This window comes from Cherax quadricarinatus, chromosome 45 (genome assembly GCF_038502225.1).
Source record: "Cherax quadricarinatus isolate ZL_2023a chromosome 45, ASM3850222v1, whole genome shotgun sequence".
Lineage (NCBI taxonomy): Eukaryota > Metazoa > Arthropoda > Malacostraca > Decapoda > Parastacidae > Cherax > Cherax quadricarinatus.
The window spans coordinates 11624201-11638168 of record NC_091336.1 but is presented as its reverse complement, the minus strand read 5'-3'; the positions used below and the strand labels follow the sequence as shown (position 1 = coordinate 11638168).

At 44.6% G+C, this 13968-nt stretch overlaps 1 protein-coding gene across 1 annotated transcript in view; it reads right to left on the bottom strand.

Annotated features, from left to right (window-relative positions):
* The window catches only part of lbk (leucine-rich repeats and immunoglobulin-like domains protein lambik), a 329555-nt gene that overhangs the window by 85551 nt on the left and 230036 nt on the right, over positions 1-13968 (bottom strand). Inside the window, exon 2 of the mRNA XM_070094246.1 lies at positions 10639-10710. Within this exon, the coding sequence (XP_069950347.1) occupies positions 10639-10710 (72 nt within the window). The remainder of the gene's footprint in view (positions 1-10638; positions 10711-13968) is intronic.

Here is a 13968-nt window from a genome sequence, read left to right as displayed (position 1 = left end):
GGGCAACTTAGGTTAATTTTGTTCCCAGGATGTGACCCACACCAGTCGGCTAATACCCAGGTACCTACTTACTGCTAGGTAAACAGGGACAGCAGACCTGTGTCTTAAGGAAACACGCCCAATGTTTCCAACTGTACCAGGGATCGAACCACGGACACTCAATGTATGAGCTGTATGTGCTACCAACGAACTCCGGGTATGCGTTTTCTCTCTCACTCCAAGTGGCAGGGTCAGGGTCTGAGACTAAACCCTGCAAACACAACTCAGCAAGTACACCTCGACATTAAGTATTTTTCGTTCTCTCTCACTCAGCACTTCACGAGCCAGGAAACATGTGGCGGTAAAATGTCAACATCACCAACAATAGTCAATACCAGATGTTTATATTTGCACAACAAACGACGTTTTTTAAAACTCTATTGATATTTCCTTCACATTAAATAATTATAACCAAGTTGTGGGCCAGTGGGGCTCCAGAGCAACAGCCTGGTTGACCAGGCAAGCCTAGTTTAGCTTGGGCCGGGTTGTGAGAATAGAAAAATCCTGGAAACCCATCAAAGGTATAAGTCTCAATTAATGGGATGTGTTGATCTGCATAAACTGACACTCTCGCAGCGAGGGTATTATATTTACACAGTTCTTGTCCAACTGTTGCAGATTCTCAAGATCATCGCTCCCGCAGCTCAGTCCTATCAGGCCTTCTCGTTGATGTCCCAGTAAATTAAGCTGTTGGTGTTAGTAGCACGTAGTTCAGAGTACGCACCACAGCTCGACTAATCAGGGACTGACTCGAGGAACTTATGATGTTCTCTCTTGAAGATAACGAAGGGTCTCTTAACAATTCTCCTTAAAGTATATAAAAAAGGATGCTAAAAATTCTTGAGCCCACAACACTTAGTGTGCTTGTTGAAATATTTCGCATATGGGGCACACCCACTGTCTGCCAGGCTTTTCTCTAGTTGCAGTTATTTCAGTGTACAGATTTGGAAATAGTTTTTCCAGTATTTCCCATATATCGTATAACTTATGTATTTTTTTAGTCTGCATGTTTACATAGTTCCATAACTGCTGCTTAAATAATAATATATACAGATGTCTAATAAAGTGCAAGTGTAAGGGTTAATAAGTGCAAGTGTGACGACTAATAAAGATAAGTGTGTGAAACAATAAGCTTAACTGTGATGACTTCGTCACGTATACTGGTGAGTATGAATCATATCGCAAGTTATTAAAAGAGGCCAATTTCCTGTGCGTGTGCGGCCCCAGCTGTTGTGTTGGGAGGGCACCAGCTGGCGCCGAGCTGCAGCTCCAGCTGGTGTGACCCTGATGACGACACACCAACAATCACCACCTGACACACTAATACTACTCACCGTACCTCAATGCACAGTTCTTAATTTCCTATTCACTCATCACACAGTCAAACCATACCCGCGCACAAGCTACATACAAGGAACTTAAGAGACGTGCTAAGCCTAACTGCTACAGGCGCAACTCGTAAAACGATCGCAAAATACCAAAAAAGAGACTATCCCAGCAAAGCAAAAAGAGCCTATCCCAGGCAAGGCCTAAGAAGTTGTTGGCAGCCAGTAACGCCGATATAATAGTTACATGTAGACCTCGGTAGCCCTATAATACTTCCATCACTGAAGACACGCAGGCAGGCCTCGGGAATAGTCATGGCGGCAACCCCATCAATATCAAACTAAGCCAGAGATATACTGCCGACCCTATAAGTGAGGATGGGCAGTTGGGCACTCCCGGCTACTTTGAGCTTCCTAACACTGGGAACGGCAAACCCAGAGAACAAGATTATATACTATAAAAAATGATTAGGCTGACAACACTGAGCGGCTACGGTGGTAAAGATAGGGGAGGGGGAGAAGGGGAGAAGAGAGGAAGAGTAGGATTACAAAAGCAGGGGAGGGGGAGATGGAATGGGAGGGGGAGAGTGTAGGAAAAGGGACTTTAGCAAAGGCATTATCGAAGTCCAAATAAACGGTTTTATACATACTACTGAGGTCAGGTTGATGGGACAGTAATTTGAAGCTAAGTACATGTATCCCGTTTTGCAATGATTTATTAAAAGAACTAATAGTTTACTACGTTCCTCTCTACATATTCTTCAAAGAAGCATGAAAAACATTTTAGGATGTACTAACCTAACTTAGACTCACGTCGCCAGTGACTGATTTTGTTACTTGTTTTAATAAAGTCCTTCAGTAATAAATATCCGGCAGGTAGACCACAACAAGACAGGGCAGATAGGACAAGGAAGATAAGGCAGATAGTTATTTTCTTGTATGAAAACACGTCAGTAGTATGCATACCTGTTATGTATCCCATGAATCACGGTTAGTGTTCCCACGGCTTGGGGTATGTTAGGGGTCACACACTTGAGAGCTAATCCCGCTTGGATTAAACTGATTTTCTATGATATAGAGAGGGCCTTCTATAAACCCTTATGCAAGCGGATGGGAATCTGTGGGCCGCGGACGAATAGAGGGCTGCCTAATTATTGCAAGCCGTGGGCGAAGCTTGGCAGTATTCCTTCTACAGCCAGCGGCTGGACTTTCTCAATTAATGGGGCACAAATTTACAGTTATTAGCAAACGGGGTTCGCGAAACTTTTTGTTTAAAAAAAAAAACGGGTTCTCATGCTCGAAAAAGTTGTGAAACACTGAGTATGTAACACCTAGGTATCTTGTCGGTACTCTACACCATTAATGTACTGATTGGAAACCAGTGATATATATATATATATATATATATATATATATATATATATATATATATATATATATATATATATATATATATATATTAACCTACTAAGAAACCATACCACGGGTGGGGTTTGAACCCGCGGTAAGTCTCTCCAAAACTCCAGACCATCGCGACGGTCTGGAGTGTTGAGACTCTCTTACCGCGGGTTCAAACCCCACCCGTGGTATGGTTTGTTTGCAATCGTGTTATTACGATTTCGTGAGTCAGTTATTAACCTACTTACTGGTCTCAGAGGTGACTCTTTTTACCCAAGAGATATCTGTCTTCTAGACAAAGAAAAGGAATATATTCTCTCTGTGTACTATGTAGGATGCTTGGCAAAATATAAACGGTAATGTTGGCAATCCTCTTCATGACTGTGTCAAGTCTGTATCAAGATAATCCCTATTCAGGTTAGTGTAGTCGACACTAGGTAGGTGGTCCCCTTAGTTCACTGCTGCCTGATACCATCTACTAGCCTCGCCTCCGTCACCTCTACTGACCACCTCATCCTCACAACAAGGCAAGTATGTATTGTGAGCTGGTGTGAGGAGAGAATCCAGTCAGAAAAATCACCGTTAATACTCGTGAACAGTCACCAAGCCGACTGTGTTAGTAACAGTGAAATGCTGACTTTGATTATGAGGATGAGCTGAAGAGGAAGTTGATAATGGTGGTGGTGATGGCGGTCATGGTAATGGTGGTAATGATGAGGATGAGGAAAGCCCAGCGGCGCTAGTGGCTGCAGCAGACAGCGCGGCACCACAACTCACCGCATCACTGCGCACTACAGCACACACACACACACACACACACACACACACACACACACACACACACACACACACACATACCATATGTCAGGCAGTAACTGCAACATGCTGTGGAGGCTTGGTGTCCACACTTAAATAAAAATGAATTACGACGGAATCTTGGAAAACCAGAAGATGGGACACCACAAACAGCTCTGCTTTTGTAGCCATAAATGTGTAACTATCTAATCTCTATCTCGCATACAATTTTATGCACGACATACACTCAGTGTATGTCGTGGGGCCGGCAGTAACAGCTTGAATGGTCAGGCCCTGATCCACGGTAAAGCCTTGGTCATGGACCGGGCCACGGGGACGTTGACCATCAGAACACGCTCCAGGTATACTCCAGTGATTTATTTATTAAATACACCCTTCTTGTACTGTGTAGGGACGCCCTACACAGTACAAGCCCAGAACAGTCTGGATTCTGCGTGACACAGATTCAACAAGGTGCTGAAAACATTCCTTAGAGATCCTGGTCCATGATGACATAATAGCATCACGCAGCTGCTACAGATTTGTCGGCTGCACATTCATGCTACGACCCTTCCATCGTTATGTCGCAGCAGAAATCCCGATTCGTCAGACCAAGCGACGTTTTTCTAATCTTCAATTGTCCAGTTTTGGTTAGTCTGTACCCACTGCTCCAGCCCTAGTTTCCTGTGTGGTCTGCTGCTGCTGCTGCTGCTGTAGCCCATCCATTTCAAGGTTCGACATGTAATGCGTTCAAAGGTACTCTGCAAACCACTGTTGCAGCGCTTGGTTATTTGTCGCCCACAGAACTGCCGCTTGTTGAATGTTTTTTTTTTTTCACACCATTTTCTGTAAACTCTAGAGACTTGTGCGTGAAAATCCCAGAAGATCAGCAGTTCTGAGATGTTCAAACCACCCCGTCTGTCTGGCACCAACAATCATTCTACGGTCAAAGTCACTTGTCACATTTTTTCTCCATTCTGATGTTTGGTCTGAACAACAACTGAATATCTTGAACATGTCTGAATGATTTTAGGTACTAAGGTGCTACCACGTGATTGATTGATTAGATATTTGCATTAACGATCAGGTGTTCAGGTGCATCCAATAAAGCAACCACTGAGTGTGTGATAAGACGCCATCTTGGGCGTCTTGATCAGGTTAAGACGCCCAACATGGCGTCTTGACCTGATCAAGCGCGTGTAGAAATCCAAAAGGATCTAAAGGATTGCAACTAAAGTGATCCTAGAACTAACACCAATATACTATAGAGATAGGTTGAAGGAGCTTCACCAAACCACTTCTAGCGGACAGAACAACCAGGACAAATAAAAGAAAATTTAAGAATTGAGAGGGTAGACTTGTTTGAATTAAGATCAGGAACAAGGAATCACAAGTGGAACTCGAAGACATGCGAGCCACAAGAATGTTAGGAGACAACACACTGCAGGGAGAGCTGAAAAATCTACAAACTTATGCTCAAACACGGCAAGTGAATCTACGAGAGAGAGAGAAGACTGGAAACGGAAATTGCATGTATAGTAAAAAGAAAACTGTGGATAGACACTACAGAGAATGTATCACCAGAGGTGCACATCAGCTGAATAACGTCAGCACCAAATGTGAGATTTGTGAATTTTAAGAACTGTTTTCAATGACTAAACAGCAAATGTTTCAGGACACTAAACATGACATGCCAAAATGACATACAGGGTACAAAGCGCTATCATAAACCTCTCACGTGGTTAAGTAGGTTTACAAGTTCAATAAAGGTACCAAGGTTCTTAACTAGCCTAGTACTGGGACAAAGGAGGCATCAAAATAGGAAGAAATCAAGGGGATTCGACCTAACACCAAGGATAGAAGGACCAGTAGGAATATGATTACGACGTACAAGATACACAGAGGAGTCCACTAGGCATGTACGGACAGATGGGAGGCTGAAGGACAAAGCTGCACAGATGGAAGCTAAACATTCATGAAACAGGGACGTGAGGAAACATTTCTTCACCCAAGTTGGCAAAAGTTTTAACAAGCTAAATAAAGTAACGGTGAAAGAAAATTCCAGTCACAGTTGCAAGAGTAGGTATTACAGGGCCTAAAATGCAAGGCAACAATACAGTTAGCTGGTCGTGTCAGGAGCAAACAGGACTGCGAGTTTGCGCACGCGCGCACACTGAGGAAGGGAAAGACAGTGCAGGGGTATCGATCTACAGCCACGAGCATCACAGGCTCACAGCCGCCTCTGACACTCCCTCCTGTGTGCCATACCTAGCTACCTACCATCACCACACCACCATACACTCCCTCATAGGTGCCAGACCCAGCTAGCTACCATCACCCCACCACCATACACTCTCTTCTGGGTGCCAGACCTAGCTAACTACCATCACCCTATCACCATACACTCCCTCCTGGGTGCCAGACCTAGCTAGCTACCATCACTCCACCACCATACACTCTATCCTAGGTGCCAGACATAGCTAGCTACCATCACCCTATCACCATACACTCCCTAATGGGTGCCAGACCTAGCTAGCTACCATCACCACACCACCATACACTTCCTCCTGGGTGCCAGACCTAGCTAGCTACCATCACCCCACCACCATACTCTCTCTCCTGGGTGCCAGACCTAGCTAGCTACCATCACTCCACCACCATACACTCTATCCTAGGTGCCAGACATAGCTAGCTACCATCACCCTATCACCATACACTCCCTAATGGGTGCCAGACCTAGCTAGCTACCATCACCACACCACCATACACTCCCTCCTGCGTGCCAGACCTAGCTAGCTATCATCACCCAATCACCATACACTCCCTAATGGGTGCCAGACCTAGCTAGCTACCATCACCCTATCACCATACACTCCCTCCTGGGTGCCAGACCTAGCTAGCTACCATCACCCCACCACCATGCACTCTCTCCTGGGTGCCAGACCTAGCTAGCTACCATCACCCTATCACCATACACTCCCTCCTGGGTGCCAGACCTAGCTAGCTACCATCACCACACCACCATACACTCCCTCCTGGGTGCCAGACCTAGCTAGCTACCATCACTCCACCACCATACACTCCCTCCTGGGTGCCAGACCTAGCTAGCTACCATCACTCCACCACCATACACTTCCTCCTGGGTGCCAGACCTAGTTAGCTACCATCACCCCACCACCATACACTTCCTCCTGGGTGCCATACCTAGCTAGCTACCATCACCCCAGCCCCATACACTCTTTCCTGGGTGCCAGGCCTAGCTAGTTACCATCACCCCAGCCCCATACACTCTCTCCTAGGTGCCAGGCCTAGCTAGCTACCATCACCCCAGCCCCATACACTCTCTCCTAGGTGCCAGGCCTAGCTAGCTACCATCACCACACCACCAAGCACTCCCTCCTGGGTGCCATACTTAGCTAACTACCTTTACCTTATACCTTTGAAGAGTATCAAGAGTTTCACTATTCTCGGAACCCGGCCATGGGCCAGGTTCGTCTGGTGCTTGCCTAGTCAACCAGGCTGTTGCTGCTGGAGGTCCACTGCACCACATATCCATCACAGTCTGGTTGATCTGGCACTTGGTGAAGGTACCTGTCCAGTTTCTTCTTGTAGGCTTCTACACTTGTTCCAGCCGAGTTTCTGATATCTTCTGGTAAGATGCTGAATAGTCTGGGACCCCGGATGTTGATACAGTATTCCCTTATTGTCACCACCGCACCACTCATCACTGGGTTTATTTTACACTTCCTACCATATCTCTCACTCCAGTATGTTGTTATAGCAATGTGCAGATTTGGGATCAGACCCTCGAGTACTTTCTAATTATATATTATCATGCATCTCTCTCTCCTCTGCTCCAATGAGTACATGTTCAAGAATTGAAGATGCTCCCAGTAATTTAGGTGCTTTACTGGCTCAATGTGAGCCGTAAACGTTCTCTGTATTTGTTCCAGCTCTGATATTTCTCCTGCTTTGAACGGGGCCGTCAGCACTAAGCAATATTCTAAATGAGGAAGCACTAGCGATTTGAATAGTGTCACCATCGGCATTATTTCCCTTGTTTTGAAAGTTCTCAATACCCACCCCGTCATCTTCCTGGTTGTCCTGATCTTTGTCTTGTTATGATCTTTAAAAGAAAGGTCCGCTGACATAATTATTCCCAGTTCTTTTACGTGTTCCTTTCGTTCTATTTGGTGACCCTCTTGATTTCTGATATATAGTGTTACTTTTGAGTTCTTCATTCTTTCCATACCTAAGCAGCTGGAACTTATCACCAGTGAACGTCACGTTGTTCTCCACTGCCCACTGGAAAACTCTGCTTATGTCTTCCTGTGATTTTTCAGTGTCATCTACCGTAGTGACTTTCATGCTTATTTTAGTGTCATCTGCAAATGATGACACAAAAGTGTGACGGGTGTTTTTATCTATGTCTGCTAACAGAATGAGAAACAGCAGAGATGCAAGGACAGTGCCTTGGGATACTGAGCTTTTTACCTCACTAATGCTGGATCTTACTCTGTTTACTATTATTTTTTGTGTTATATGTGCTAGGAACCCGAAAATTCATCTGCCTATATTCCCTGTAATACCAATGGCCCTCATTTTATGCGCTATCACTCCAAGATCTCATTTGTCAAACGCCTTTGCAAAATCTGTGTAGATCACATCTGTGTTTTGGTCGTCTTCTAACGCCTCCGTAATTCTGTCATAATGGTTCAGCAGCTGTGACAGGCATGATCGTCCTGCTCTAGAACCATGCTGGTTCGGGTTATGCTGGTCCATGAAATTTGTAGTCTGCCGTTTCATCACTCTTTCAAAGACTTTTATGATGTGAGAAGTTAGCGTTACTGGTCTGTAATTTTTAGCTTGCACTATACTACTTCCCTTTTGGAAAGGAACTATGTCTGCACTCTTTAAGGCCTCCGGTATTTCACCTAGAACTAAGCTCTTTTCCAAAGAATACTGAGGGTTCATGCTAGTGGTACTTTGCACTTCTTTATAAATAGAGTATTCCATGAATCTGGTCCAGGTGCTGAGTGAGTGGGCATGTATTCCATTTCTGTTTCGAAATCTATAGGATTTGTTCTGTCAGTTAGTTGGTCTGTGGGGCCTTCTGCTGGAGTGAAAAATATTTCTGCATTTTCTACCTTGCTGTCATATAGCGGGTTGCTGAACACCGACTCATACTGTTCTTTTAGGATTTCACTCATTTCCTGTTCATTGGCAGTATATGAATCTCCTCTCAATAATGGTCCAGTTCTACAGGCAGTTCTTTGCTTAGATTTTGCATAGGAATAGAAATATTTTGGGTTTCTTGCAATATCCTGTATGGCCCTTTGTGTCCTTTGGACTTCTGTTAGGTATGACATCCTAAGTTTTTGCTCTAATTCAGTGATCTCTAGGCTAAGTCTATCTTTCCTCTGTTGTGACATACAGTGGAACCCCGGTTTTTCGTCTGGTCCGGTTATCTTTGTCCGGTCCGATTATCGTACAATTCAGTTTTCGACCACTTTTTTCGCCGAAATTGTCCCCATTTTCGTACATCTGCTCGGAAATCGTCCATACCAGATGCATCTGCCTGCCTGTGGGACGTGGCCGCTCATACATTCGTGACTCAGTCTGCCTTTGTTACTTGTTCAGTAAGCATTCCTTCGCACATTCGTCCGAAACAAGACCTTCATCTGGAACAGCAACAGACCTCAGCTGAGGAAATTGCTTCAGAGAAGGAGGAAGAGAGAGGAGAGAATGTGTCTTCTTCAGCAATTATGGACATTTGTCGAAAGTGGAGTGATGTGCAAAGTTTTGTGGAGAAATATCACCCTAACAAAGCTGTTGCAAGCCATGTCAGCAACATGTTCAATGACAATGCCATGTCCCATTTTAGGTAAATCTTAAAGAGACGCTAGAAACAGGCCTCTCTGGACAGATTTTTTGTGAGACAGGGGTCCAGTGACTCAAGCTGGTCCTAATGTCAGTAAAACACAAAGAAGGGAAGTAACCCCGGATAGGGCTTTGATACCCGAAGTCCTTATGGAGGGAGATTCCCCTTCTAAACAATAACCTCTCCTCCCTCTCCCTTCCTCACCGTCTTCCATACGCTAACAAGAGTCTTCAATAAAGGTAAAAGTGATGTTAAATATTCACTTATCCATTTCATTAGTCATTTATATTTATTTCTCATTGTTTTCTGTATGTAAAACTATAGTTATTCTCTATAAATATATTTTTGTTAATATTCTTGGGTGTCTGGAATGGATTAATTGGATTTACATTATTTCTTATGGGGAAATATTACTTCAGTTTTCATACAAATCGGTTTTCGGCCGACCTTCTGGAACAGATTAAAGATGAAAACCAGGGTTCCACTCTATTTGTGTTTTTAAGCAATTCAGTAACCTGTTTTCTTCTTCTGTACCACCTCCTACAAGAGACTCTCTTTCTATATTTGATCTTCTGGGTTTCCTAAATGGTACATGCTTCATACATACCTTGTCTGCTTCTGTATTCAGCTTTTCTAGCCACTGGTGAGGATTTAGAGTACTCATGTCTGATTCCCAGGATATGTCTGATATCTCTTGGTTTATTTTTTCCCAGTCAATTATATGGTTTTTAAAATTAAACTTACTGACCATCACCACACCACCATACACTCCTTCCTGGGTGCCAGACCTAGCTAGATACCATCATCACACCATCATACACTCCCTCCTGGAACTTGGAGATACCATCATCACACCATCATACACTCCCTCCTGGAACTTGGAGATATTCCCACACGCACACAGAGGAGCTGTGACTTGACCCCTGCAATCACACATATAGGTGAATACCCACACACTACACATTTTATATTAAAAACATTTCCACGGAGCTTCAACCTGAGTGTGATCAGTCCATATACATACCACTGATCATTCACTTGTTTTTATTATATTATTTTAATTCGTGGGAAAGACCTAAACCAATACGGGTTACAGAGCGTCTGGGAAAGAGGAGGCAATCAAATTTGATCCAAAGAAGAGGCTAGCTCCTATTACTTGGATCCAGAGCTCCACCCCAAGGTGAAGAGTAGTCAACTTACAGAGTGGTGAGCTTAGACAGGTTCTTGAAGACTCCAGCAGACAACTTGAGGTCTTTGTTTTGGCTCAGGTCCCTGTGAAGAAAAGAAACACGCATTAATTTTACTAATATGATTAGTATATAAGAACATAAGAAAGAAGGAACACTGCAACAGGCCTACTGACCATTGAGGAGCAGGTCCATCCCCCCCCCCCCCGATTAGCCCAATGACCCACCAAGTCTGGTCACTTCCACTTAAGGAAAGAGCACGGCATCAGACCTAGTAGCACAAGCTAGTCAGGTCCAACTCACACCCACTCATGTATTTATCTAACCTATTTTTAAAACTACACAATGTTTTAGCCTCCATAACTGTACTCGGGGGTTTGTTTCACTCATCCACAACTCTGTTACCAAACCAGTGCTTTCCTATATCTTTCCTGAATCTGAATTTTTCCAGCTTGAAACCATTGCTGCGAGTCCTGTCTTGGCTGGAAATTTTCAGCACACTATTTACATCCCCTTTATTTATTCCTGTTTTCCATTTATACACCTCGATCATATCCCCCCAAATTCTACGCCTTTCAAGAGTGCAGATTCAGGGCCTTCAGTCTATCCTCATAGGGAAGATTTCTGATACATGGGATCAACTTTGTCATCCTCCTCTGTACGTTTTCCAGTGCATTTGTATCAGTTCTGTAATACGGTGACCAGAACTGTGCAGCATAACCAAGGATATATAGAGTTGAAGAACAACCTGAGGATTTCTATTATTTGTGCTTCTTGATATGAAGCCGAGGATTCTGTTAGCTTTATTGCGAACGCTTATGCGCTGTTGTCTTGGTTTCAGGTTACTGCCAACCAGAACTCCTGAATCCTTTTTGCAGTCAGTAATATTAAGATCTACATTATTTAGTTTATATGTGGTTCGGTTATTATCCTTTCCAACATTTAGAACCTTGCATTTGTCTACATTAAACTGCATCTGTCACTTCTCCGACCATTGCATCAGTCTGTTCAAATCATCCTGGAGTGCTCTAGTGTCCTCATTACAATGAATTGGACGGCCTATTTTGGTGTCATCAGCAAATTTGCTTATGTCGCTATTTATTCACTCATCTATGCCGTTTATGTAAATTGTGAACAACAACGGGCCCAACACTGACCCCTGAGGAACACCGCTTGTGACGTGCCCCCATTCTGATTTCTCCCCATTTATACAAACTCTCTGCTGCCTATTTGTCAGCCATGCCTCTACCCAGGAAAAAATTTCTCCTCCTATAACGTGTGCCTTAAGTTTCCTCAACAGCCTCTGATGTGGAACTCTATCGAAAGCCTTACTGACGTCCAGATACAAAATATCATATTCATTACCATGATCTACCTCCTCAAACACCTTACTTAAAAAAATTAGTAAATTCGTAAGACAGGAACGCCCCTTTCTAAAACCGTGTTGAGATTCATTAATCAATTTATGCCTATCAAGATGGCTACGAATTGCTTCGGCAATTATTGATTCCATAAATTTTCCCACTATGGAGGTAAGGCTTATTGGTCTATTGTTCGAAACCAAGGACCTGTCACCTGCCTTGTAAATAGGTATTACATTTGCCATTTTCCACTTATCAGACACTATGCCAGTTTGTAGTGATATGTTAAGGATAAAGTGAGGTTCCTCCAATCAAGACCAGCCGGAATATGGTTCGTACATTGGAATATGTGTGGCCAACAGTAATAGCCTGGTTGATCAGGCCTTGATCCATCAGAAGGCCTGGTCTGGGATACTGGGCCGCGAGGGTAATGCCTCCCTGAAACATTCTTCAGGAATCATTCAAGCATAAGGATTGTAAGAGGGGAGGGGTGTAGTTCTGGCATGGTTGTTAGGGAGTGTAGGTGTGTGGCATGGTTGTTAGGGAGTGTAGGTGTGTGGCATGGTTGTTAGGGAGTGTAGGTGTGTGGCAAGGTTGTTAGGTAGTGTAGGTGTGTGGCATGGTTGTTAGGGAGTGTAGGTGTGTGGCATGGTTGTTAGGGAGTGTGGGTGTGTGGCATGGTTGTTAGGTAGTGTAGGTGTGTGGCATGGTTGTTAGGGAGTGTAGGTGTGTGGCATGGTTGTTAGGGAGTGTAGGTGTGTGGCATGGTTGTTAGGGAGTGTAGGTGTGTGGCATGGTTGTTAGGGAGTGTAGGTGTGTGGCATGGGTGTTAGGTAGTGTAGGTGTGTGGCAAGGTTGTTAGGGAGTGTAGGTGTGTGGCATGGTTGTTAGGGAGTGTGGGTGTGTGGCATGGTTGTTAGGTAGTGTAGGTGTGTGGCATGGTTGTTAGGGAGTGTAGGTGTGTGGCATGGTTGTTAGGGAGTGTAGGTGTGTGGCAAGGTTGTTAGGGAGTGTAGGTGTGTGGCATGGTTGTTAGGGAGTGTAGGTGTGTGGCATGGTTGTTAGGGAGTGTAGGTGTGTGGCATGGTTGTTAGGTAGTATAGGTGTGTGGCATGGTTGTTAGGTAGTGTAGGAGTGTGGCATGGTTGTTAGGGAGTGTAGGTGTGTGGCATGGTTGTTAGGGAGTGTAGGTGTGTGGCATGGTTGTTAGGGAGTGTAGGTGTGTGGCATGGTTGTTAGGGAGTGTAGGTGTGTGGCAAGGTTGTTAGGGAGTGTAGGTGTGTGGCATGGTTGTTAGGGAGTGTAGGTGTGTGGCATGGTTGTTAGGGAGTGTAGGTGTGTGGCATGGTTGTTAGGGAGTGTAGGTGTGTGGTATGGTTGTTAGGGAGTGTAGGTGTGTGGCATGGTTGTTAGGTAGTGTAGGTGTGTGGCATGGTTGTTAGGGAGTGTAGGTGTGTGGCATGGTTGTTAGGGAGTGTAGGTGTGTGGCATGGTTGTTAGGGAGTGTAGGTGTGTGGCATGGTTGTTAGGGAGTGTAGGTGTGTGGCATGGTTGTTAGGGAGTGTAGGTGTGTGGCATGGTTGTTAGGGAGTGTAGGTGTGTGGCATGGTTGTTAGGTAGTGTAGGTGTGTGGCATGGTTGTTAGGGAGTGTAGGTGTGTGGCATGGTTGTTAGGGAGTGTAGGTGTGTGGCATGGTTGTTAGGGAGTGTAATTGTGTGGCATGGTTGTTAGGTAGTGTAGGTGTGTGGTATGGTTGTTAGGTAGTGTAGGTGTGTGGTATGGTTGTTAGGGAGTGTAGGTGTGTGGCATGGTTGTTAGGGAGTGTAATTGTGTGGCATGGTTGTTAGGTAGTGTAGGTGTGTGGTATGGTTGTTAGGGAGTGTGGGTGTGTGGCATGGTTGTTAGGGAGTGTAGGTGTGTGGCATGGTTGTTAGGTAGTGTAGGTGTGTGGCATGGTTGTTAGGGAGTGTAGGTGTGTGGC